The sequence below is a fragment of the Mytilus californianus genome, unplaced genomic scaffold (assembly GCF_021869535.1).
Source record: "Mytilus californianus isolate M0D057914Y unplaced genomic scaffold, xbMytCali1.0.p SCAF_1, whole genome shotgun sequence".
NCBI lineage: Eukaryota > Metazoa > Mollusca > Bivalvia > Mytilida > Mytilidae > Mytilus > Mytilus californianus.
The window spans coordinates 36430630-36457488 of NW_026262581.1; the positions used below are offsets into that span (position 1 = coordinate 36430630).

General features: G+C 31.5%; 2 protein-coding genes and 1 long non-coding RNA gene across 3 annotated transcripts in view; 2 read left to right on the plus strand and 1 right to left on the minus strand.

Annotated features, from left to right (window-relative positions):
• LOC127703813 (uncharacterized) overlaps positions 1-26859 on the plus strand; it is a 34588-nt gene that overhangs the window by 4773 nt on the left and 2956 nt on the right. The gene's annotated exons all lie outside the window — the stretch shown is intronic.
• The window catches only part of LOC127702512 (gelsolin-like protein 2), a 49297-nt gene continuing 23772 nt past the window's right edge, over positions 1335-26859 (minus strand). Inside the window, exons 8-14 of the mRNA XM_052206730.1 lie at positions 8931-9039; positions 8060-8170; positions 7690-7779; positions 5662-5756; positions 2768-2846; positions 2432-2527; positions 1335-1694 (exon numbers count right to left, since the gene is read on the minus strand). Coding sequence (XP_052062690.1) covers positions 1599-1694; positions 2432-2527; positions 2768-2846; positions 5662-5756; positions 7690-7779; positions 8060-8170; positions 8931-9039 — 676 coding nt within the window. The 3' untranslated portion in view covers positions 1335-1598. The remainder of the gene's footprint in view (positions 1695-2431; positions 2528-2767; positions 2847-5661; positions 5757-7689; positions 7780-8059; positions 8171-8930; positions 9040-26859) is intronic.
• On the plus strand, positions 23169-25752 carry LOC127702582 (uncharacterized). The gene is made up of 2 exons (XM_052206849.1): positions 23169-23544; positions 24841-25752. The coding sequence occupies exons 1-2, from the start codon at positions 23299-23301 to the stop codon at positions 25633-25635; spliced, it is 1041 nt and encodes a 346-aa protein (XP_052062809.1). The 5' UTR covers positions 23169-23298; the 3' UTR covers positions 25636-25752.

The following is a 26859-nucleotide window of genomic DNA, read 5'->3' on the forward strand; positions in this document are numbered from 1 at the left end:
TTTTCAAATATGTCAGATGTGTAGAAGACTGCATAGTTTCCTGTTTGTTTGTTTGTTTGACATTTTTCTTGAGTAGACTGAGACTAAACATCAAGTTCAAATACACTATATATGGGCTCGGAATTGCCTCTTCACATATTCGTTGTCCCTGCAGTCCTCGATTGGTCCAGGTCTTTGCCTGGTTTTAGTGGATAAATGCGAAGCCAAGCATTAACGGCCATAAGGTTGAAATACTACAGTTATGACGTCACATTTTACCATTACGTCAAAGTCAGATGACGGTACAGTGGCAAATCTTGCCCTTGCAACCAACTTTAAAACTCTTCCTGCATTGAAACTGTTGATATACCCCGTGTCGACCCTTTATGTATTGCCCCTATTCAACTATGACGTAAAGTGCATTGTCACAAATGTAGACGATATAGGCAACCGTTACCAAGCCTTAAAAAAGCCTGTTGGCATTTGAAAGGAGTACAGAAAGCCTAAATATAGGCTTTGTGGCATAGTAAGGGTTAAGGATGAAATTTCTGAGAAACTGACAACGCGATTGCAAATAACAACAGACAAAAATAAGATGAACAAATCGACAAAACACTTCAAAGAAAACTTGACAAATCCCACCAACAACATGGGATGATCTCAGGTGCTCCAGATGGCCAGTGGGTAAGCAGGTTCCACTAGCGATACCCGTTATGTTGCGCAATGAAAGTACAAGTTCAGTGATAAGTCTCATTCGGTGATGTCACAATTGAGAAAAAGTGTGCAGTGTTGTGGTTACAATCAGCACATATTTGTAGGAAACCAACGTGTAATAGAGACGGTAAAACGTTCGAGGGGATGGACTTATTGTTGCAATCTATTTTTTTTATGTTTGTATCGTTGTAATACCTGAAAATTTGTAAATGATATCCCCTGATATATGGTGTGTAAAAAGTGTAAAAGAGGATATATTATTTCATCGCTATTTTGTGCATTTTTCCCTTGATCTTTTTTGGTAATAAATTATATAATTTTCATATCATGTTACTCGCTTGAGATGGAAAATTATCGTCAGAAATTAAGGGCACACGTGACGTTGTCAGTGTAAACATGAACGACCTCATAGGCAAAATAGCGATAAACAGATTATCAATGGTCTTTCAAACTCGAGGATGTTTGTCAGCCACATCTCATCTCAGGGCTGTCGCCCTCCGATGAGATTGTCACTAAGCTGAAAAACACCCTCTCGTTTGAAAAACCATCAATAATCTATAATTTCACGAAACAGAGTCATGTGTGTTTTTCATAGCAACTCAATTACTAGTACTCAACTGTCTCACAGATTATAAAACAGCTACAGTTAACAAAATATTTATTTAAAATTGTTAACAAAAATAAATTACTTCAGGATTAAGTTTCTTAAAGCATTTAAAAATGAGAATTCCTTTCAAATACTTGAAATCCATTACTGTTAATATCTAAGGCATAAACTCTGAGTTGAATAAATAATGGAGAACTTCACAAATTAATATGCTTCTTGGAACCCAGAACTGCATGTTATACAAAATTCACTGAAAAAGTTAAGATATACATATGTTCACAATACAAGTTTTGATTGTTTATGCCGCAATTGCAGAGTGGAATGCCTTTGTTGTCTTTCCTTCATTAAGACAGCTAACAGGCACCAATGGATGGTCTGTTTTCATTAAATAATTCTGAAATAAATTTAATTCAGTTTAGAATTCATCATTGACTATATATATTTTTCAGAATAACAAAACTCGCACGTGTGTCTGCGTGTGTGTTTAAAGTATTGAGGACACAAATCATCATTTCCTAATCATATATATTACTCATCTCTTATTTTGGTTATTACTGCTTCATATAAATAAGATACATCATTTGAGTACAAAAAACAAAATCGTAACACCTGAACATATTTATAAACTGTTGACACAGAACATATCTCTCCTGTATGTTACTTCGATTTTATCATATGAAGTTGAAATATCAAGTTACACTACTTAAAAAAATGTAAACGGCAAAACTTTCAAAGTCAGTGGAGTATCACTGAGGGACGGGATCAAAACAAAAAAATTACAGTTCTTTAATTGAACTGACAAGCGTCTTTAATTTCATCAAGGTGCTTTTTCATTTATTTCAAGACTTGATTCTTCAAATTGCATCTGCTAAATTGTCTTTTTCAACACATTTTCAAAACCATGTTTATATTGAATGACCTGATAGACATTTTTTATCTGATTTTGAGACATTTCTTATTCTTGTACAAGGTTTCTCTGTCTGATTGAGTCAATTCTCCAATTTAATTGCTGACCTCTGTTAAGGATTTAAGATATTGTTCATTGAATTGCTGGCCTCTATATTCAAATTACATAATTTGTACATATTTGTATATGAAAAAAATTGAAGATGCATTAATTTGTTAACTTACATGTGCATATGTCATGGCATTTTTGCGTTCAGCATATGTAGTTTCCCTTCCAATCCATACAAATAGTTCATCTTGTATATCCAATATGAAAACATCCTTAAAAATCGAAAAGAAACATCGTATCAGAACATTTGAAATATTTATGCATTGCAAAAACATATTTATTTTAACTTTTATTTTTTCCCCTTTTCTTTTCTAGAAACAATTTAAAATTTCAGTGTATTAAAACATTGATTTAACTCTTTTACTAGTCAGGGAATATTGACGAGGCAAGTATTTTTCTACATACTCAAGAAACTTTTTGTTCAACAAATAATGATTAATGAACTAAATTACCTCTGATTTTAAATCATTCTGTTGTACTTGACCCGTCTTTTCCAAAGTCATTTTCATTTCTCCACTCTCATCAGATAACCTACAGAAAACAATTAAGTTCTATATTTGATTCCAATAAACAATTTTGTATATTTCCATCATCATACAAAGGTTTTGACAAAATTTTCAATGAGATTTCCATGTTTGAATTAAATATGTTAGACTGCCGCCAGTCAAAAGAGCTTATTCCAAACCCCAAAAACGTTTCTTTATAAATTTCTTTTAGGGAATTAGGCATTGCAAACTTGAAAATCCAACATAAACTACAACTGACATTCACTAATAGAAACTCTTAATAAATTATACATTTTTAATTTGTTATGTTCCTTCGGACTTTTAGCTAATTATTTTAGAACTGGATCTTCCTTCACTTAATTGGGTACAGAATTTGCATAAGTGTCCTTGCAAACAACGCAAGTGCCACATGTGGAGCAGGATCTGCTTATCCTTCTGGAGCACCGGGTTTTTGGTGAGATTCATGTTGCAGTCTTAAGTATTCTATGTTGTGTTTTGTAGACTATTGTTTTTCTTTCGTTCGTTTTTCGTTTTTTGTCATGGCGTTGTCAGCTTGTCTTAAACTTATGAGTGTGAATATCTATTTGATATCTTTCGCCTTTCTTTTGTTGGATCTATCAAATGCTCCACGAAACCTCTTGTATTCATCACAAACTGTTTTATCAATCAAAATCTGGCTTCAAAGTAGCTACGAAAATTTCAACTCTAAGGGTGATGTGAATTAGATGTGGATACTAAAAAAGGCCATAGATGTGTTTGAGCACATTCATTTTTAGTTCCTCTGATCGTTTAATTGCATAAAAAAAACTTGACTTCTCTACCTTACAGATAAGTATTCCTCGTTCTTTGCTTGAAGACAGACTGAAATAGTAAGTCCAACTTTGCTTCATAAATGACAATGACCAACGTAGAAACAAGTATCTTGTTTTAGGGAGGGACTAAATACACTTTGTAAAAACCACTCTGATTCAAACAACTGATACTGACACGATAAAGATGGTTGGTTTTTTGATTGACGACTCTAAATGTAAAAGGAAATAAAAATGCAAAGATGTACCGATGTTGAGCATTGCTTTAATATCAAGTTCTCTGATACTGACATGATAAAGATGGTTGTTTTTTTGATTGACGACTCTAAAGGTAAAAGGAAATAAAAATGCAAAGATGTACTGATGTTGAGCATTGCTTAATCAAGTTCTCTGATACTGACATGATAAAGATGGTTGGTTTTTTGATTGACGACTCTAAAGGTAAAAGGATATAAAAATGCAAAGATGTACGGATGTTGAGCATCGGTAGGTCTTTTCACCACCGAACACCACCACACACCGCCGAACACCACCGAACACCCCAAAATATTTTTTTTTTATTTCTTATTGTTATAAATGTGACCTAAATATAATATTTAAGTTATTAATTCAATAATATTTCAATTAATAATTCAAATAATAAGGTTAAGAGAACAAATATCTACATCGAACAGAAAAGGAGAGTCTATAACACTACAACTCTGCAAACCACCACTGGACACCTCAAATAATTTTTTTCTCCATTTTTTTTCTTCTTTTATAAAATAGTTGTACCAATAATAAGAAAAGAGACATGAACAAATGTTAAATATTTCGGATAACTAATATCCTTCATCAGTAATTGATGTCAAATGATTCATATACACACACAATGTAATCCGGAAAAATAGTGATGAATCCGGAGACGTTTTTCTTTATATTGATTATATTGATAATGGACTTTAATAGAAAAACGATGCACATAAACATCTAAAAATTTTTTAAATTAGACGTAATTTAATTGATTTTACCGTTTTATTGTATAAAATCACTGATTTTCTTAGTGGTTGATGGTTTTTTTGGGTGTTCGGCGGTGTTCGGTGGTGTTCGGTGGTGAAAAGACCCACCCGATGTACGGATGTTGAGCATTGCTTTATCAAGTTCTATGATACAACAGGGTGTAAAAAGTCAGAGTTTTATTAAAATTTATATATATTATAAAAGGATTTTTGCAAAAATGTTTCAAAATTGTAGCAATTGTTAAAATAGGACTATTTCCCTCTTATTTATTGTTAACATAGGACTATTTCCCTCTTATTTATAGCTTTAAAGAGGCACTAGCTACAAGATATATAAACAATATAAAATATGATTTTTTTGGTTCAATCAATAATAAAAGTGAAATAGTGAAATAATATATCGCTTTTAGCAGCCATTATGGTTCAATTTTGTCAAAATAAGCTAAGAAACATTGATGATGAATTATTCACTTGCAAGTGAATTATTCGACCTCATTGAATCCGTATTCATGTGAACTTCAATTTAACCTCCTTTTGAACATGCTTTGTGCGTGTTCAATTATTTAAATGAAAAGAATGTAAACATTGAAAGTGAAACAAAGGTAAATCATTTGATTGACTGATTCGATCCACAAAAAATCATTCTTATACAAGTAAAAACGATGATTAACATATATTTTTAATCTATAATATGAAATTAAACAGACCTAGAAAAATCCAAATGCACGAGTCTGATATCTATTTATATCTATATTTATGTTTATATCGCTTATATGGCAATCGGAGGTGTTCGGAGGTCAACTCGACAGTTAATTAGATGGCGTCTAGACTAAAATACACACAAAACGAAGCTACATATAACGAGCTCATGCCCGGTATATTGTTTATCTTAGACTTTTTATAATTTGGATAAATGTTTTACATTGTTATAAATCAAATATGAGAATTTGAGTCAAATCGGTGAACATGAATTTGACAGCTAGTGCCCCTTTAAGTACACAACTTTCTGATGTTGAATATATGGAAAGCATACCTGTAAAGTTCTTTTTCTGTTTTTGAAGAAACAAAATCAGAACTGCTATCAAAATCATCTTCATCCCCTTGGTCTAAAGCTTTATAAAATTCGTCCTAAAATTGTAAAAAAAATCATAATTAAGTAATCATCTAGTAAATAATGAACTATTCACAAGGACCTGTAGAATTTGTCCCTTGTACACTGATTTATACGAGTATATACGACAGGCGACTTAAATATGGATATTGTACCAATATATTTTGACAACATAATTAACAGTTTGCATATAGATTACATACAATTGCCGTCTTAGTGTTAACTTTGAAAAGTGCATCCAAACGAAGTTGATTAGAAATAAGGTGTGAAACGTATCTTCATAGTTACACAAGGACTCAAAAAAACTGTTATCTTCTTAGTCATAACAGGCATTGCATTGTTCCTTTGTCGTTCAACAATTATGCAAAGTTTTGGCAAACACTTTAATACTATTACAGCAAACAGAAGAGTTAAACATTAGTTACCAGGAGCTAAAGTAAAGTCGTGTAGCATTTGTAAATCTCAATGAAAACTTGATTGCTTACGCTAGCTGAGATTCTTTGAATCCTACATTAAAAAAAAATGTCCGGTATTTTGTCATGAACAGCGATAATTTCCAATGGTAAAGAATTAACAAACATGTAGTTCTCTCGTAAGGATTATGAAGAATTCACAGGAGGCTATTTAGATCTTAAACGTATTTAAACCTTTGCTATATAGTTTAAACTTTTCTCTCAGGTTTTGTAATCATCCCTGCCATTGTCCAAACACATGCAATGCCCTTTAGAACTGGTATTAACGATATGTCAAAAAAATTATAATACAACACCTGCCCAAAATTTCTAAATATCACCTGTAGAGCTATGAATACTTTAGAACTGGTATTAACGATATGTCAAAAAATTATAATACAACACCTGCCCAAAATTTCTAAATATCACCAATACAGCTATGAATACTGTATGAATACTGTGCATACTTAATATCAAAACTGTAACAGAAGTAATTTGACCGTTTAAGAAAATGGATACTTGTATAGTACGTGTATCATAAATTGCATGAATGTCAAGTGAAAGGACCATGAATGAATAGGCAATGTCAAACAGGTTTACTTGATGTGTATATACATCTCACAACAAATAAACGGTTGACACAGAAATGTCTATCCTGTCAGGAGAAAATTAAAAAAAAACAATCTGAAGGACAGCAACATTGTTTATTAATTCAAAGTCACTGGCCCATGACCTAGACGGCAGGGCCTCGAAATGGTCGTCAAACTGATATGTACTGATAATAGTACAACTTTATAGAAAATATCATTGATATTATCACGAGTAGTTCCTATCAAACTGATTTAACCAGAAAACTTAACAATTGTTGAGGCCGCCTAACTTCGCCGCTGCCTAACAACGCCACCGCCTGAAAAGCAACACCTGTCTCGCCTTTCGTCGCAGGTGAGAAAAAAATCAATGATACATATTAGATCTATAATACATGATTCTCAAAAGACAAATAATAGTCGCAAATGAAACCTTTAGAGACATATACGCTGTGATGAGTATCGGATTTCTAACATTTTTGAAAGATCACATTACACAGTCACAGCTGTTTAATGATATCAAAGACAACAATTGTCTTGAAAGTACACTTTTAGTGGTAGTTGATTTGTCTCTCAAGGCGGAATCCATTCCATTATATATTTTTAAGCTTATCAAACATGCAGCAACACTATTCTTCGCTCAAATTGCATAAGTTGTTGCTATAATTGCTTCCAATTATTATCATGGCCCATCATTAGTGGTTGTCGTTACACTAACAATGAAACTTGCAAACGCCGGCTTTTTACTAAAAATATTAGCTGGATACAAATTTTCATGTTAGAAATAAGAGTTAACAATATCGAAAAAGATTAATCCCAATCAAAACCTATATTAAAGAAAATAAAACTGCAATGCTCTGCTGCTACTGTTTTTCTCTAGATGTTCATATAGGTATCAAAAATGTACTTACCGAGTCTGAGGTTGTTTCCTCTTCTAAAGTTTCTGTTTCGGTCTTCTTTCCTCTTCTTTCATCTTTCAGAGCATTGACATACTGCAGGCCCTATAAATTCAGGTTTTAAAATATCAATATTTCTAAGTTTGCAAGAAATATTTTATTCATGTAAGTATAAAAAATATTTATACCATTTTCAAAGTTTAATAAAAGTTTTGTTTAATTAGCTTCAAAAGTAAGAATATATTTCTTTAAGATTGGAAAGTGGACTGAAGTTCAGTTTAAATGAATTCACTGCAAATTTCAATTCGTCGTTTGGTATTTATCTATACAGGGTTGTTTAAGAACATATAACAGTATAGATACAAAACATGAAAAGGATATGTACCTTGAATTTTTCATCTTTATTGCAACCTTTACCCAGCCAGAGATATATTTTTGCACCCATGTCAAGAATATATACGTCTGTTGAATCTAAATTGCTTCGTTTTCTTGTTACCTGTAATTTTCAAATATCGAATAATATATTATCTCAGTTTCATATATTTCTAAGTAGTATTCATGCATTCATTCAAGTTGTTCAGACTCAAAGAATTTATTTTCTCTTTATAGCTGTATATTAATTCCAAAAATAATGGTAATGACAAGGCAAGATAAACGTTTTTAACATATGAACATTATAATGACATTGTCCAATGCGGGGAATACTTACGATTGTTGCATTTACTATAATGTCATTATAAGGGATGTACTTCATGAACCTTTAATTTATACTAGCATTTGCAACAGTACATAACGATGAAGCCATTTTTTATAGACAATAAAACAATGTAACTGATAACAAGGAATTCGGATAGTTTGAGACATTCAATGATTGATTTGTTGTTGTTTTCTTAACGTCCAATGGGAAATATTTCTTACATATTCAGAACGAGGGCATTTTTTTACAAAAATTCTAATATGTAGGTTTTAAAAAGTGGGTTGACTGGGATGAACAGCGATTACGACTGGAAAAATGAAGGTTTGTTGGATAAGGGTAGAAACTTGTTTATTGCAACAGGCCACTGCTTACGAACCCATTAACTCTGTATATTCTAATCCTACTCCGTTTCAACAACTTTCGGAATTTGACCTTGTCGATGAAATAAATACCTATACCTCTTTGTCCTCTTTCATGTAAAATATTGCTATTTGTAATTTCTTCGATATCTAAATTGATGCCAAAATGAATAAATAAAGCTAAAGTTTGGAAAATTTACCTCCTTAACTTCTACTCCAAATTTATCACCATGGAAATGAAAAAGTCTTGGCTGATATTCTTCTGGTTTAACATGTCTGAAACCACTATCAGCGCCACCATGTAAATATCTAGAAGTATTATTGAAAAAGTATATTTAACAAAACAGTTACAACAAAATCATTTTAAGATAAGAGAAATAGGAGCATAATGAGACAGCCAGTGAAAAGGGAAAAGACACAACCATAAGAAACAGAAAAAGACGAAAAGAAAAAAAAAGCGGACTTACAAACAAACAACTGAAGACACACAATGTTCACTAAGGACCGGGAAACTTAAGTGCTCGGGACGATTAGCAGGTTAACAGTTCCTGTTTAACTTTTAACCACACGTTTGTTATGTTGCACATGGTATGATGATGCATTATTATTGGTGATTAAAGTATCATATGATTGAACTTTGAAAAACAAGATCATTTCCTGTTTCCTTGTAAATGCCTTGTAAGCATTTTCGGTAACTTAGTTTAACTAACTTTTACTTCAATGGATCACAAAAAAATTATAAAACGTAGTGTATTCTTCCGTCTTTCTTTAATCCGTTCATGTTTCTTTAAAACAAATATATACGAAAAGAACATGGTTAAAGAATGTATTAATACCTTTTGGTAGGTTTTATTTGGTTTTGAAATAGGTTGGGCTGGTCGAATCGGATGGCGACTATAAGACAGAAGCATATAAGTATGGTTTTAATGAGGTTATTTATGTGCAAATGGCTAGGGTCTATCCAAACAGATTACTTTTACTTCCTCTATATAATACTGACTTAAATGCCTTTATTTTATACACTGAATTCTATTAAGCAAATAATCTATAAAAATTCGTAAGGGGTTCCGCGGAACCCTATGTCTCGCCTGCGATTGCTGCTGTCAGTGTAAAAGTGTAATGTTGACTTAAAAAGTGAGTCCATTTATCAGTAAAATACAGAATTTAAAAAAAAATTCTAACTTTTTCTTTAGATTCTATTTCTTGGTCTTGAAGATTTGCTTCTGTCCAAGTTTCATAACATTCAATAAGGTTTACAAATTTATCATGACAATTTTTTTTTAACCCAGACTGTCTATAAATGTTACTGTAAAAAAACAAAGTCCATCTATCAGAAAAATACTAAAAATGAAAAAAATATATTTTCAAAGGTTTGCTTCAGACATTATCTCTTAATCATTAAAAAGATTCTGCCAAAGTTTCATAAAAATCACTGAAGGTTTGACAAATTAATTTGTTGTGTAATAAACTTTAACCCGGGCGGACTGTATCTACTTGTTAACTGTAATAAAACCAAGTCAATTTATCAGTAAAATATGGAAAAATGAAAATAACTGTAATAAAAATTTTGCTCTGGAAAGTGAATTAATTTGGTCATAAACAAGCTTCTGTCCAAATTTCATAATTTTCTATGCAGGTTTGACAAAGTTATTAATGACTGAAAACTTAAACCTCAGACTAAATCTGAATGTTAACTGTAAAAAAAACTAAGTCCATTTATCGGTTGTCCCTCTGTCTGTATCACTCTGCTCAGCTCTTAAGTGCTTGTCTCACATAAAAACATGCAAAATTGTAAAAATTGTCCAGAAGGGTGGTTTGAAATTTTCCTAATTAGGTTGGATTTTCAGTTCATAGATGTCTAAGGAATTAAAAAAAATATTTCAGACTTTTCTTAGTTGAGGCTATATATAGTAACAACCTAATTTGCATATTTCAGTGATAAAGGTCGGAAATACCATTAAAAATTGGTAATGGTTGAGACCTCTAAAATCACCCAATGCCATTTCCACCTAATTTTTGGTTTATGATATGATTAAAATATATATTGTAGATTATGAAAAGCAATATAATGAAAGAATTCCATCATCAGTATTTCGTATAGGATGCTATTTATGAAGCCTAGATTTATATATTTCATATTTACGTCAAGTTTGAGACCCTGGTTCTCCGTAAATGTAGAAAATAAATGAATGAAATATATTTCGTATTAAATTTTGATCTTAGTTCTACAAAATATAAAAAATCCATCGATGGCAAATTGTTTAAAATACCGTAAAATTTCAGTTAAAATACCCCCCAACACCCATTTCCACCTATTCTATTTTTGTTAAATATTTCCAAAATAATCAATAATTTATGATTTAAAAACATGAAAAATATCAGATTGTTTAAATAATAATTTTATAAATCAAAATTTTATGAGAAAATAAGAAGAATCAAAATAAAATAATATTTTGACACTTCACCTACATTGTATGTGCACCAAAAGTTAGTTCCCCTGAATTAAATCTCCAACTACAAGTACAGAAAGGCAATGGATGCTATAAACAGTTTCGTATAAAAAACTAGGGGTTATTCCCCGACTAAAAATAACCATGGAGGGAAATCCCTTTTTATTCATATAATTGGTGAAAAAGTATCATGTTTTTTGTATTTGATTGTAAAAATTAGTTAATTAGCTTTCAAATTAAACAGGTTGAGTGATTAAAATAATTTTAAAAATAAGATTAAATATTCATGTTTTGAGGGGAGACAACACTGTAAACATCCTGTTTTTTTGGCAGTGAAAATTGAAAACTTATTTGCAGCCACTGTAGCTCTTTTCGAAGCAGGAAACCGTACCCTGAATCAAGATTTTTATTAAAGGCCAGGTAAAAACCTATGAATTTCATACAGTTTTGATTATGGGAAATGTGCCTGTATCATGTTTACATGGGTATGCACATGACCTGATTTCAGGTTTTTTATGTTCAGATTAGGCAACTTTTTCCCCATTTTCTCTGGATAGAACTTTTTTACTATATTAAAAGTACAGTATATTATTATTTCAATATAAACTAGAGAAAATTCTGATTCCAGTAATATCTAGTTTTATACAAGTATCTTTATTAACCATTCCACCACTAAGGGTCACTTAGGCATGGTCCCTTAAAATATGACGTCATAGAAAAAAAAACTGTTGATTGCACCCAATAATGTCAACAGCAGACCAAAATGGGTACGTCTAAACACCGCTCAGGGCCTCCTGAGTGCACTCAGGACATACAATGTGCACTCAGGACCCTTTATAGTCATCGTATTTGCACACAGGATGGATGAATATATTCGTTACACGCTGCTTATTTAAGAGTTAAATTTTGGTAGAATTTGAAATCGAATTTAGATAGATATGTTAATTCTTATGAAATAATGAGGGCACGTGTCACTGATTACACAACTACTGAGCAGTGAATTATCCAATCAACAAAATTGATTGGATTATCTTTATTGTTGTTAGTACTGTGTTACGTTTAAAATGAATAACACGATGTTATTAAGTTTTGTGAAAGACTCAGACTGGACTTCGTGAACTTTGCCATTTCCCGGCCGTGTATTTAATTTTTATACGACAATTCTTTACTTATAAAGATATTTTTCGCTCGCAGACCTGCCAACTATCCCGATTTTGGCGGTATTATCCCGATTTTCATGCCTCAACCCGAATCCCGATATCGGGTTCCTAAAACAAGCAAAAAACCCGATTTTCATAAATTCTACCCGAGAAAATTTTATTCTTACCGATTTCCGGTAATGGAGGACAACATAGAGATATTATCCAATCAAATTCATCGTAGTATCTGATATTCGGGTCATGTTGATTTACCTGAGGATTATCGATCTGTTTTGACACTAAGTATTATGTAAACATATACACGTGCCTCAATAAAATCAATGATTTGTCAAAGTTTTATGGGTCTTAAGGTAGATTCATGGTATACCGCCATCTTGGATTGTACAATCGCAGTACACAATCGGTCTAGATCTTTGCCTAAATCTACAAATTTGGAGACAAATAGGCAATTTATAGGTTAGACTGTTTATTTGATGAAAGAAAACTTGGTGATTTATTGCATTATCCAAAATGTTTAAATAAATACCAAATAAATGTGTTTTTAGAATCATTTTTTCAACTTGGCCATTTAAGGGGAGATAACTCTTTTAGTAAAAAATTTATACTGGACTGATAGGGAAATTTTAATTTTTTACTTGTAGCAAGAAAACAAGTTCGGTGACACCATTTTTTCTTTTTATTTTCTTAAAGCATATAATAAAACCTATCTTTTCATATTTTATTTCAAAATTCTATCTCATAGATTTCTTTTTATGCACAAAAGTGTGTTTTTTCATGAACAATCTAAGCAAATTTGTGCAATTTCGTACGACCCGTAGCTTGAAAAATAGCACGGTGACCCATACTTTTTATTATATTTTTGGAAAAGGCATAGAAAAATCTTTATTTTGGCAAAGTATAAAAAAATTCTATCTGAGGAAATATATACCTATGATCTACCTTAATTGGTAATAAAATTATAGATCTTTGTTATTTATACCGATCAGCTTGGGAGTTACATAATTAACTGTTTTAATTTTTTTACTTATCATTTAATTGAGATTAATTATATTATAATCAAGTTAACTAGTTAAAAAAATTCTTTAATCAGGTGAACATAGTTAATAATTATCTTAATTATAACTGATCAAAGGAATTTTGCAAATTAAACGTAAAGGCTTGGATGCTGTTTGCACATTGAGACAATTGTTATAAAAGGATATGAAAAATGGAATTGAATCATAACAGTTCAAACTATCACAATGGTTGTTACTCCACCCAGCAAGAAGAAACGTTTGCCATGCCGTTTTCTTGAAAAATGGCAGAATGACCTGAATCTATTTATTTTAAATAGATACAGTGAAAATACAAATAAAATACTGAAATAAAACAAATATAACACTGAAATAAAACAAATAAAACAAATGAACCAAATGAAAGAAACATCTTTACACAGAATGATACACACAGCATCAAAACAATCTCAAGAGTTCAAGAAACAAACCAAAATTGATCCTAAATATACATGAAATACTTTCTACTGGACATTATAAAAAAAAAAACAGTCACAAGATGAAGCGATACATTTGAATTTTTTTCCCCTGGGAAAATCCCCCATGGAGGTTTTCAAAAGTTGGCAGGTCTGCCGGCTCGTATTTACTTTACTGTAATATATTATTGATTATGTCAGTCATGTGTTTCGCTACGGTGGAGTTGATCAGTACGTTTGAAACGTCACTCAGTCATAATTTTTGAAATTCAAATTACAGTAACACATTGGGTAGGCGGAGGATGACAAGCATGACGCCTTCGAAGCGACAAAGGATTGAGCAAGAACGTATTGACTTCTATTTTATATTTCCACTCAACAGAAAGTAATACTCTATTATGTGTAACCCCACACGCCCCAGCCAATTAATAACATTGCTGAATAATGATCCCCAGTCAGTAAGCTCTAGATATATTTAAAGTCTAAGGTACGGACCATTTGATTTGATAGGGCAGTCTGAGATATTTTAGAGAAAAAATCTGACCCTGATTTTTGCCTTAAACAAAAATTCTGGCCGTATCTGTAATGAAAACAATTATCGTGTCCCCTTTTTTGCTATAAGAAAAAAAATCCAACAGAATTATTCAGCATTAAATGAACATGGTGAATAAAAAACGGGCGTAATTTTTTTTTTTGGGGGGGGGGGGGGGTTTGCATGTTAATCCCATATCTGACCGGAATGTCTGTTTCGCCGAACTGATATACTGAATACTTTTTTCATGGTCCAACTGCAACCTTCCTGCTGGGTGTGGCCTTTATGTCTCCATTTGTCGACTGTCATTCACAACTTCGTTGTCATATGATTTTCAGACTCATTCGTAGCCTTTGGTTGATTTGGAACCCCTCACTTCCCTTGTTGAGTGAAACATTTCAACCAAACATTTAGATAAAAATTGCTTGTTTGTCTTTGTTCGTGTCGGTCGTATTATAAACTTCATTGAATAGCCGTATATCATGTTTACAACAAGTAATCTGTGAGGTTATGCTAATTAACCATACAACAAACGAGAATTTTCCATGTCCATTTTTTACTGACAAATCCCACATCAAATATAAAATATACATACCCCACGTTAGAAACCGTCACTAAAAATGTGCATTTTACACTTATTTTATGTTTTTTATCCCAAAAAAGGTCCAAAAAAAATTTTCGCATCGCTCCGCTCGGCGAATTTAACATACTACGCCCCCCTTTCCAAAATCCTGGATCCGCCCCTGAAAGTTGCAGTATAGAGACTGAAAAACATTTTCTTATGAGTGCACACTTTATGACGATATTCGATATAACCTTTTTCATGAATTTTCAAAATTAATTCAAGATTTTCACAGCCTTGATATAGATAACAAATTTATTGAAATTATGAACTGGTCCTATATTTTCAATGACAATATTTAGAATTTAACCTTAATAAGACAGATCAGTATTTATTTATATGATTTGCTAAGTCTAATATCTTGGCTGCGTACGTGGTGTCCTTGGTCTTTTCCTTTGGTTTGGCTTACGAGCAAGTTTCTGGGGGTTTGGCACTTCAAACTCTATGCACGAAGACTTAGTCGTGGTTTGAACGGATTTCGTTTACTTACAAATTATTTAGAAATAATACCCAAATATGATAATTTTCAGAAAACGGAGACAAATTAATTTTTCAGAATTTATTTTCACATTGGAATTGGTTCAAGGCTTGTATTACAGCTAGACAAGAACAACTTTAATGAGAAAGATAAATCTTACTGAATGCGGATTTGTTAAAACATTCGTATTACTCAAGAATGAAATTACTGGACAAGAACGATAAAAATGAGAAAGAACACTAACTATATGAGATTTAATTATTTGTTAAGCGTATTTTGGTAAGTACGGCTTCTACAGTTAAGAACGGGTTCCATTTACAAAACTGAATCTTAATTCATGAAAAGTATGACAAATTTATTTCCCTTTTCAAACTCGTTCAAGGAATTTATTACTGGACAAGAACGAGTTTCAATAGGGGAATTAATCTAACAAAATGAAATTTTGATTGAATCGTTATGTTATACATACACAGCCTCTCATTGGTCAAAAAGTGTTAATTATTTGAAAGGATCTCAAAGACAAGAAAATAGAACAAAACACACACACACAATTATATAAATAAGAATTAGAACGCAATGATACCAATATTTTTTTTTAATTCAACGCTATTTTTAGTGAGTGATCAGATTAACTGTAAGCTTGAAAGTAAATTATAAATGGTGTTTCATCGATTCTTTTTTTTTACTATGGAACAATGCAATTGAAGTCTATTGTAATATATCTAGAGATAAGAAAATACGAAAGAATTATTCTTCTTTATTTTTGAACTAAGAATAAAACTAAACTTTTTATTGCACGAAATTTTAATAAAATACGAAAATCTATACAAAGAAAATAATACCGATATTTTTTTTATCTATTAAGTTAATGAAATGGAATGAATTGAATGAAAATTTCCCAACTATATATGTAGATTTCTCGACTGGCTTCAATTATTACAAACAAAAAGAAAAATGTTTATTTAACGGTTTTTTTCTAAAACAATATATCTTCATTGTTCTTAATTTTTCAAAAGACATCTTGATTTTGTTTGTCTGCCAAGCTTACTTGTATGAAGTTAGTACCATCACTAATCACATCTAATTATTAAAGATCAAACGATCTAATCAACATGATAATTGGTATTCAATATAATCCTCGGTCATGCCCGACATATTTCACAAAAACGGCGCGTGCCGATGAAAACTTCAATAACTCCTTAAATGTTAAAATGATTTTATCAAAACAAAAAATATTAGATGAAGAATTGAAATATCTATCGAATGCATACCTTCACCACTCACTAAAACATATATTTCATGTCCTGAGTGCACTTAGTATGTCCAGAGTGCACTCAGGAGGTCCTGAGCGGTGTTTAGACGTTCCGGACCAAAATGAGCAATCCATGTAACTTTTCAACATTATGTAACACAGTATGTTCTGATGGTCCTTCGATCCAACTCTTCCACTGTGATAGGGAAACAAGTTCTCATTTGTCACTTTTGCAATGCTCAGAGAAAATTCCAGACAGGTGCATGCAGTTTTATGAAATCCCTGAGGCCTTTCTGATTTTATATAGAACGGGGATATTCTCCATTGACAGTTCGGCATTGAAATTAAATATTTGTGCGTCACATAGAGAATATTTTGGTATTCAATGGAGGAGGAAGCAAATCCGTTGCATTTACCAGGGCCATAGTGAGAAGAGCAGATCTAATGCAGATCGAGGAGCATGAGCAAGCTGTATTGGTTGAATACAAGACAGATACTTCCAGTAGGAGCAGGTAAACTTATATTTTCATCACATTCTGTAGTAGGGGTTAGCCTACAGAATGCCTTTAACTCGAGATCAGACTAACCCCAGAACAGTAAGGGAGCAACCATTTCAGAGTTCTCGAAATCTTTTTATCTGCTTGACCACAATTATTTCATCACATTGGGGATCAGAATATTTTTTTTAGTAAAATAACACAACCCTCTCCTCTTCTTGAAGTTAAATGGTCGTTCCCTAACTACATGTATACATCAAATATATACACAGTCACTACAATGAAGTATATAGCACTCAATATAGAGCCATCCAAGAAGGCGAGTATACGCTTTTCTGATCTGGATCTTTTTGGTAAGCCTTGCACTGCTTTACATATGAATCTGAGCTTTTAAGTAATAAAAAATAATACCCCCCCTTTTATGCGAAAAATGTAATTGATTATATAGGGAATCACTGAAGCGGGCCCCACTTATGAAAATAATCTGCCACTGGGGGTCAATCAGTAGCCAAGAATTTTGTTTATCGAACAGTTGTGAATTGGGGACTCCGACTGAAAGGACTTGCCTTTTTGCAAACAGTATATCATTAAAGCACAATATTAAATGAAAGTAAATTGTTGTAAATTATCAGAATGGTAAATATTTTATATTCAATTTCATAATTATCCTAAATTTCAGATGATCAAATATTTAAAAAAGTATAGAAATCTAAAAGTTGACTATGGCCCATACATGTATATATGTGCATTTATTTCCAACTAAAATGCCCTTTTCACCTACAAATGTATTTAAAATTAAAACTAAGTTTAACAGCAATAAACCAAAATGAAAATTATCTTTGCAATTCGTAAGAACAGTACTATATAAATAATAATAGAAGTGACAGTCCATTTTTATGATTTGAAAAATTAACAAAATTTTAAAAGTTCACTGAATTTCATATGAACTAAAATTAAAAAAGTCTACATTTTTTCATATATTAATTAAAATATGTTGATGACAGCTATAAAAATCCAAGTTGATTTGAATCTTTTAAAAGTTGACTTACCATCTACATGTATTTTTATTTGTTATCTGAGGACATCAAATGTAATTTGGTTCCTTATCATAATGTGTAGGATTGAAATAGTGCAGTTAATAACTTTTTTCTTTTTTAACATTTTCAGGATTATGCAAGGAATGTGCCACTTTATTAAGAAAAGATGTTTGTAATGAGCAAGTGAATTTTGAGAATGAATTGGGTAAGTTAAAGATTATATGGTAATGTATTACAGATACAATTAAACTTGTATAATCTGACACACATACCTTGAGTTCAGAAAAAAACATGTTTGTTTGATATCACAGATTGAAAGACAATAGAAGCATAATTGTAGCCACAAATTGTGTTAGATAATACATTGTGGAATAATCAGGTGTCAAAATAGACAATTTCTATTGAAATCAAAGAACAACACATCAAATCCTGATAAAATTCCTTTAATAAATGCCAAACAAATTTATATGCCACTGCTATAAACTCACTCACTTTTGTATTTTAAATGAAGTCAAATTTGGCAAAAAAAAAGGGGCTGAGTAAGTAATGCGGTAGGTTGTCATGCTTGGGTACATAGAAAATAAAGATTAAAATTTGTATACAATACACAGAAGTTAGATTTAGTGGCTATGACTGGGTTTCACATTCATTAGTTATATTCACTTATATTGTTGGACAAATTACATCTCTAAGTTCATTTGGTAACCTCAATACATGTACATGTACAATACAATTATAATCCCCTTGCCAACACATATACTTATAGGTCCCTCAAGTAAGGTAAAGCTATAATGCCTAATTCTACTTTAAAGGACCCACAACCTTTATGCATTTTAATAAACAAACCTCATCTAAGATTACATATTGATCACAATATAGGAAAATTAACATTCTTCTTTTAAATCAAAATTAATAATCTGTCATTATTCCTTTTTTACAGAAGCATTTTATGAAGCAAAAAGGTTATTTGGTAGACCCAACAGCAGAATAGAACAAGAGCATAACCAAGGTAATTTTTTAATGTGTTAATTATATCAACAGGTTAAGTTTGAGCTCAAATGTACTATTGCCATTACATTACCATCAAAAACCACTGAATTGTAGCATGATATATAGAAACAAGTTGATACTGAATTTTGAAGCTCACATGGACACATTTGTGTGGCCCCGCATAACATTAATTATGACATAAATTGTTAATGATAATTCATCTGAACTGATTTTAGTAGAAATGGTCTCTGAAATCCTGTTATGTAAATTTAAAAACATAACTTTTATAGGTGACTATGGGATATGGGCTTTGTTCATTGTTAAAGGCAGTATAGTGACCTATAGTTGTTCATTTCTGTGTCATTTGGTCTCTTGTGGAGAATTATCTCATTGGCAACCATTTGTTATCTTTATTTGAATGATGTAAATGTACACATCTATTTTTACAAAAGTGTGTTGCTTTAAACATTATACATTACTGGTATAATATATTTTTTCAGATGTTAACAGCAAAGATGATCAAGACATGGAACTTACTTACAGTCAGCCCAGTGTGACAGGTAAAAACATACCCTGTATTGTATTTACTATAATATGTACTAAGAGGGGGAGGTAACTCTTTTGATATTATTGTAGCTGCCTTTGAAAGGAGGGGGTGTACTGTTTTACCCCTGCCTGTCTGTCAGTCTGTCCCCTGAAATTTTTGTTAAACTGTTCTCAGAAACTACATTTCAGGGGCTTGCAGAAATAAAGAGTCATATATGAGGAAGCTATACCACATGATATGTTTCAAATGCATCACTCAACAACATCTTCATTACCGAACACTTATGTATTCTTACATTAAAAAGCCAAAAAGACAATTTTCATCGCATTTTCTTCAGGAATTACACATGAAGGCTATCAGAAAATTAGAATCAAGGTTCATGAGACAAATTGTCCTGTACATGTGCCATGATGTAACCTTTAACTTTGATCTCAAAGTAAAACATGTTAGTCTTTACACCTACCGGTAGGCATGTGCATGTATTTGAGATGGTGGGTAGTGTTTTTCTTGTGACCTTTGACCTCAGATATCAAATGACTTGATTTATTTTTACATTCTTTTCTTGAAACATAGCTTTATTACTTTTTGACATATGCTTTTAATATATTGGAGCATGAATGCAGCATGGTCAGACAATGACTTTCGACCTTCAAGGTCAAAAACTAATTTACATGTAGAAAATATAGTTGTTTTAGGTTCTAACAAGATAACGTCATATATTTAATGTGGCAACTACACAGCTTCATGAAAGTCTCTGATTTATTTTTTTAATCACTTCCACTTTTTAATTCACCTGGCCCAAAAGGGCCAAGTGAGCTTTACTTATTACTTGGCATCCGTCGTCTGTTAGCTTTTACAAAAATTCTTCTTCTCTGAAACTACTGGGCCAAATAAAACCAAACTTGGTTTAAATCATTCTTCGGGTATCTAGTTTAGAAAATGTATCAGATGACCCCGCCCATCAACCAAGATGGCTGCTATGGCTAAAAATAGAACATGGGGGTAAAATCAGTTTTGGGCTTATATCTCTGAAACTAAAGCATTGAGAGCAAATCTAACATAGATAAAAATGTTTGTTGGGTCAAGATCTATATGTCGTTATATTATCACATCCATCAGACAACCAGTTGTTAGGTTGCTGCCCCCAAATTGGTAAGTTTACAGTAATTTTGCAGCTTTTGTTTATTATCTTGAATATTATAATAGCTAGAGATAAACTGTAACCAGCAAAATTGTTCAGCAAAGTAAGATCTGATCTACAAATAAGTCAACATGTACAAAATTGTCAATTAACCCCATAAAGAGTTATTGCCCTTTAAAGTCAATTATAATATTTTGTAATATTTTACAAAAATCTTCTCCTCTGAAACTTCTGGGCAAAATAAAACCAAATTTGGCCTAAATCATCCTTAGGGTATCTAGTTTAAAAAATGTATCCAATGACCCTGCTCAACAACCAAGATGGCCGCCTTTGAGCTTAAAATAGAACATGGGCTAAAATAAAGTATATTTCTCTGAAACTACTGGGCCAAGTTCATTACAAATAGAGATAATTGTAAACAGCAAGAATGGTCAGTAAATTAAGACCTACAAACAATCACCAAAACAGAGAATTTTGTCATGAATTCTATTCTTGTCTATAATGTGTGTCCTTTGTTTAATATGCACATAGACCAAGGTGAGCGACACAGCTCTTTAGAGCCTTTAGTTTGTAAGTACCATGAAATAATTAACACAGTCACTGAACTATTAATGTCACAGATATATTGGATCTTTCTTCTCATTTAATTTGGTAATTCTTTTTTGCAGACACATTTGAAGGATTTTCTGAGCTATCCTCACAAGCAACAACAATGTCAAGCCAGGACTGGCTTGAAACACAAATGACCACCAAAGACAGATTTAATGCAGCTATGAAAATGTTATCACATTCATTTGAACCTCTTAATTGCCAATTGTCAAAACCATGGAATACACTTAGTAAAAGTTCAAGGTCATATTATTTGAAAAAGACACAGGAGTCAATTAGGTTGATTTTAAATGTGATTGCACCTGGACAAGAGGATGTGCTATTAGATAATTTACAGCAAAAAGCGGTTTCCATTGATTCCACTACTAGATGCATAATTGATGCTTTCCACAATGCTAGTAACTCAAGAACACAGATTCAAATTCTTTCTCTAATTGTTAACAAATTTACCAAACTAGAACTTCAAAAATTGATCCCTGGATTATCTGTGGCAAAAATTGATGGTGCTAGAAAACATTCATTAGTTGTTGGGGCAGGAAACCTTGTTAATCCACCCAAAATTTACCAAACTAAATTAACAAAGCCAAGAGTAACACATTTCATTGAAATCGTTATGAATCCATTATATTCTACCATTATTGGTTTTGGACAAACTATGTTAAAGTTATCAACTAATGAAAAAATGGAAATTCCTAGAGTAATAAGAAATGTAATAAATGCAAGAATTATAAGTAACTACCAAAATTATTGTGAAGAAAATAACTTGGAATCATACAGCAGACCAACATTGTACAGAATTCTCAAAGTATGTGCAGCATCTAAACAAAAAGCTTTACAAGGTCTTGACAATACAACTTCTGGTGGAATGGGAGCAATTGACACATTGCTTAAACTGGTGACAAAACTTGAGACATTTGGTATAAGTCATGAAAGTGTGGAAAAATTGAAAGACAGTTTGCATGTAATTAACCAGTTTTTGAAATTTAGTACAAAATGCAATTGAATAAACTAGATGGTTGTACAGATCACTGCACTGCATACTCTTTAAGTGACCCTTCAATTCCTGGATTTGCTTCTAGTTGTGAACATCAGCATGATGCTAATTGTGATAAATGCAGTCTTGTTGACAATGTGCTTGGCCTAATTACAACAGAGCTTTCTAAAGTTCAAGTAAACGAATCGGTACAAGATGATATTGACTTTGATCTTAACAGTGCAACAAAGAATTTATTGGAATGGAAAAGGCACCTATTAAGAACTGTGCATCAAGATGCTGCTAGAAATGATATTTTGAAGAATTTAACACCTAATCAGAGTTTGATCATTATGGATTGGGCAATGAAGTTTTTGCCTGTACAATTCCGTGAGACTCAGTCAGAATTTTTCGGAAAGAAAGGTCTTAGTTGGCATATTTCATGTTCAGTTACAAGGTCAGCATCATCAGATGAGTTAGATCTCAACTGTTACATTCACATACTTGAAAATGGGACACAAGGCTGGTTTTCTATTGCAAATATTTTGCTCCATTTGCTGGAACAACTCAAGTGTAAGAATCAGTCTCTGGAAGAAATTTATCTCAAAAGTGATAATGCTGCATGCTACCACTGTGTGAACCTTTTAAGCTTCATCCAGCAGAATAACTCAGCCTTCCCAATAAGAATCAAAGAATACAACTTTAGTGAGGCTCAATCAGGGAAAGACCTGTGTGACAGTAAAACAGGGTCCTCAAGGTTGCACATATACAGGTATGCAAATGAAGGACACAGTGTTCTAAATGCAGGAGACATGAAAAAAGCCCCTGAAAGCTATGGAGGTGTTAAAGGAACAAATGTTTGTGTTGTTTCTATTGACCAGGCATCTGAGCCTAAGATTAAAAGTAAAATTCCTGGGATTAGTGTATTGAACAATTTTGCTTTCACTGAAATTGGAATTGTTGCAAGAAAGGCCTATCAAGTTGGTTCTGGACAGCTTATACAAACATCAGGAATATCTGACCAAAACCTTTCTACAGAAAGGGTGTTTAATCTGGAGGTAAGTGTTAGAATTAGATTTAATTAAAAATTATACAAAAAAGGTGCACTGAAAAAAAAAATTAACTTCTGTAATGTTTTCCAAATTATTCCTGGATTAAACAAAATTATATATCTACCAACAAATTATGTGCTAAATAATCATGGACTTTCATGGTAAAAGGCAAGACATTTTACTAAATTCAAGATATCTTATAAACTTTATAAAATATATCATATAGTTAATAACTTAAAGATATTAAATATAGTTTATAAGATATATTATATATTTTATAAGTTATCTCTTATAAGTTATAAGATATCTTGTATAATTTTTAAGGTATTATAAAAATTATATGAGATATTTTATAAACTATTATATGAGAAACCTTATATACTATATAAGTTATCTTATAAATTTAAAAGGATATGATAAAGTATATAATATATCTTCTAAAAAATATATTTATAAGATAACTTTATAATTAACTTTATGAGATATCTCATATAATATACAAGATATCTTATGTATCTAGTTTATACGATATCTTATGAAGAAAGTTATACGAGAATCTTATAAATTGTATAAGATATATATCTCATGTATAATATAAGATATCTTATGAAGAAAATTATACAAGATATCTTATAAATTGTATAAGATATCTCATATGTAATATATAAGATATCTCATATAATATATAAGATATCTCATAAAATATATAAGATATCTCATATAATAATATATAAGATATCTTAAATATATGAGATATTTCATATAATTTTAAATTTATAAGATATCTTATAAACTTTATTATAAAACTACATAATAAAAGTTATCTGATATATTATATGAGATATCTTGAAGATTAAATAAATAGTAAAACGGTTTGCCATAAATGTACATCACATAGAACATTTATGAACTAGCATTAACAATCGATTCCAAAGTGAGACATAAAAAAAATGTATCCTCAGTGATGATCATAGAAAGTACACTTGATTACTCACCTCAACCTAATGATCGACCTTTTTCATCTTGAAAAAAAATACCTTTGCATGTCACCCTTTATATCTAATTAAAACATCAATCTTAATTGGTGATTGGCCAAGCAACATTTATTATTATTATATATATATTATAACTGAGAGCATGTACGACGGTGATTTACAAATCAAGTTGGAGTTTTACACTGTGACTGGTAGTGGTAGGGGATTTTTTGCCTAAAATTACATTCAGAATAATATTATTATACATGAAATATTTTGTTCAACAAATTTTTGACAATATATAATATATATATATTTAATGTTTCAGGTCCATGAACCTTTTACAGGTATTCAAACAGCCGGGAAGGTTTCATATCCCAAAACAGCACAACACACAGCAAATGAACCATCAGCTATTCCAGAAGATGAAACCACCTATGCATCTGACAATCAAAATGTAAACTTTTTCTGTTGTCCTGATATTTCCTGTAATAAAACTTTTGCTAGAGCAACAAATCTGGAAAAGCATATTCTTGTCGGAAATCATTCATATAGAACAAACAAATCTGGATTAGATACTGCAGTTGAAGTATATGCTTCTATTTCTGAATCTGTTCAGGATACACAAATAAATTTGATTCAAACCGTGAGTGCAGCTAAGCAGTCAAATGCAACTAGTAATATGATAAATAAGGGATGGGCTCTAAAAGGCAAAAGAACAAATATTCGCTTTTCACCAAAAGTTAAATCCTATTTAAATGAGATATGTTTTAATTGTGAGAAAACTGGGAAACGGCCAAATTATTTTGCTCTGTCAGATGAACTCAGAAAATCATGTGATGAAAACGGAGAAAGATTGTTTAAGATGGAGGAATGGCTGAATCCTACGCAAATTAAAGGCTACTTTGCAACACTAGTGACTAAACTAAAATCAGGAACTATAAGTTCTAATTCTATAACTGATAATAGTGCTGTTGTTCAGTCCATTGAATTGAGAGAAATTGAAGAAAATGTGGAACAAGATGAAAAACTGTATGAAGCTGTTGCAATTATAGATGCAAATACATATAATGAAAATGTTGAAAATTTTGTAGATGAAGTATACACGGCTGTTAACATGTAGTGTCACATAGGTTTTAACTTTATCTGACCAAAAGCAATATAAAGTTATCATTATAATACATGTCAATTATAATACAGTACACAAGAATTTGAATGGGTAAAATGTTATTCATCCACCAGTCTGCCTTATCTTTCAGTCCTGTTCTTTTCAGTCAGCACTACAAACCTTCATAGATGATAAGAACAAACTACAGGAAATAATGATTCAGTAATTTTTACTAGGAGTTATGCCCTTTTGAACTTGGAATTTTTAGCCTTATATACACTTATGCAATAGTCCTCTGAAACCACACAACATAATTTGATTTAACTTTGTAGATAATTACATAATACAATGTAGATATGCATATTGATAGGAAATTAGAATTCAATATTTTTGCTTTCAGTTGCCCTTTTGAATTTGTGGCCATGATGTACTACTGCAACATTTTGTCATCGTGACAGAATTTTATGAAGCGTTTGAAAATAGACTATGAGGATGTGCATATCCACAGCAATATTTTATTAGTTGTCTTTTGTAGGAGAAATGAGTCTTTTAACTTAGAAATTTGGTCACATTTTGTTTGTCCAGTGACAACTTGATAATGTGGGGGCATGGGGTATTGGAGCTTGTTAAAATTTGTCAGTTTCTATTATAATATCAATGTCAATGTTATATAAACAACATGTATATTCACAGGAAAAGAAACTTAGATTAATTGTTGATCCTATGATCTGTCGATATGTGAGAAATAACTGTACAATACAATGTCGCAAAATACCCCATACAAAATAAGTTTGTAATTTTGGTGTCTTATGGGTAAAGCTTGTTAACTGTACACCCTTACTTTGTTTTAAGAATTATATAAAGGATCCTTTTTATTAAACTATCCTGTTCTTAAGACTTTCAGACATTTCAGTACTTTTATATGATGTCTTACATTTTTAAAAAGACAAGACTCTCCCTTTCTTTGTATATTTTTTTACTCAAACTTGCATTAAAGGTGGGATGCTCTAGGGGCTATTTCTGGTTTACTGATTTGCAGTGTTTCAAATTAAATTGATTTCTGCTGAGAATAATTGTTAGGTATGGGCAAAATGTAAGCTATAATATCTTTTTAATATACTGACCATTTACATGATTTACAAAGATTTTTAAATCAAAATTAGCAAAATTAATTTATTTTTAAATTCCGATTTTTCAAAGAAAGTGTTCAAATAAGCATTATTTCAATTAGAAACATTG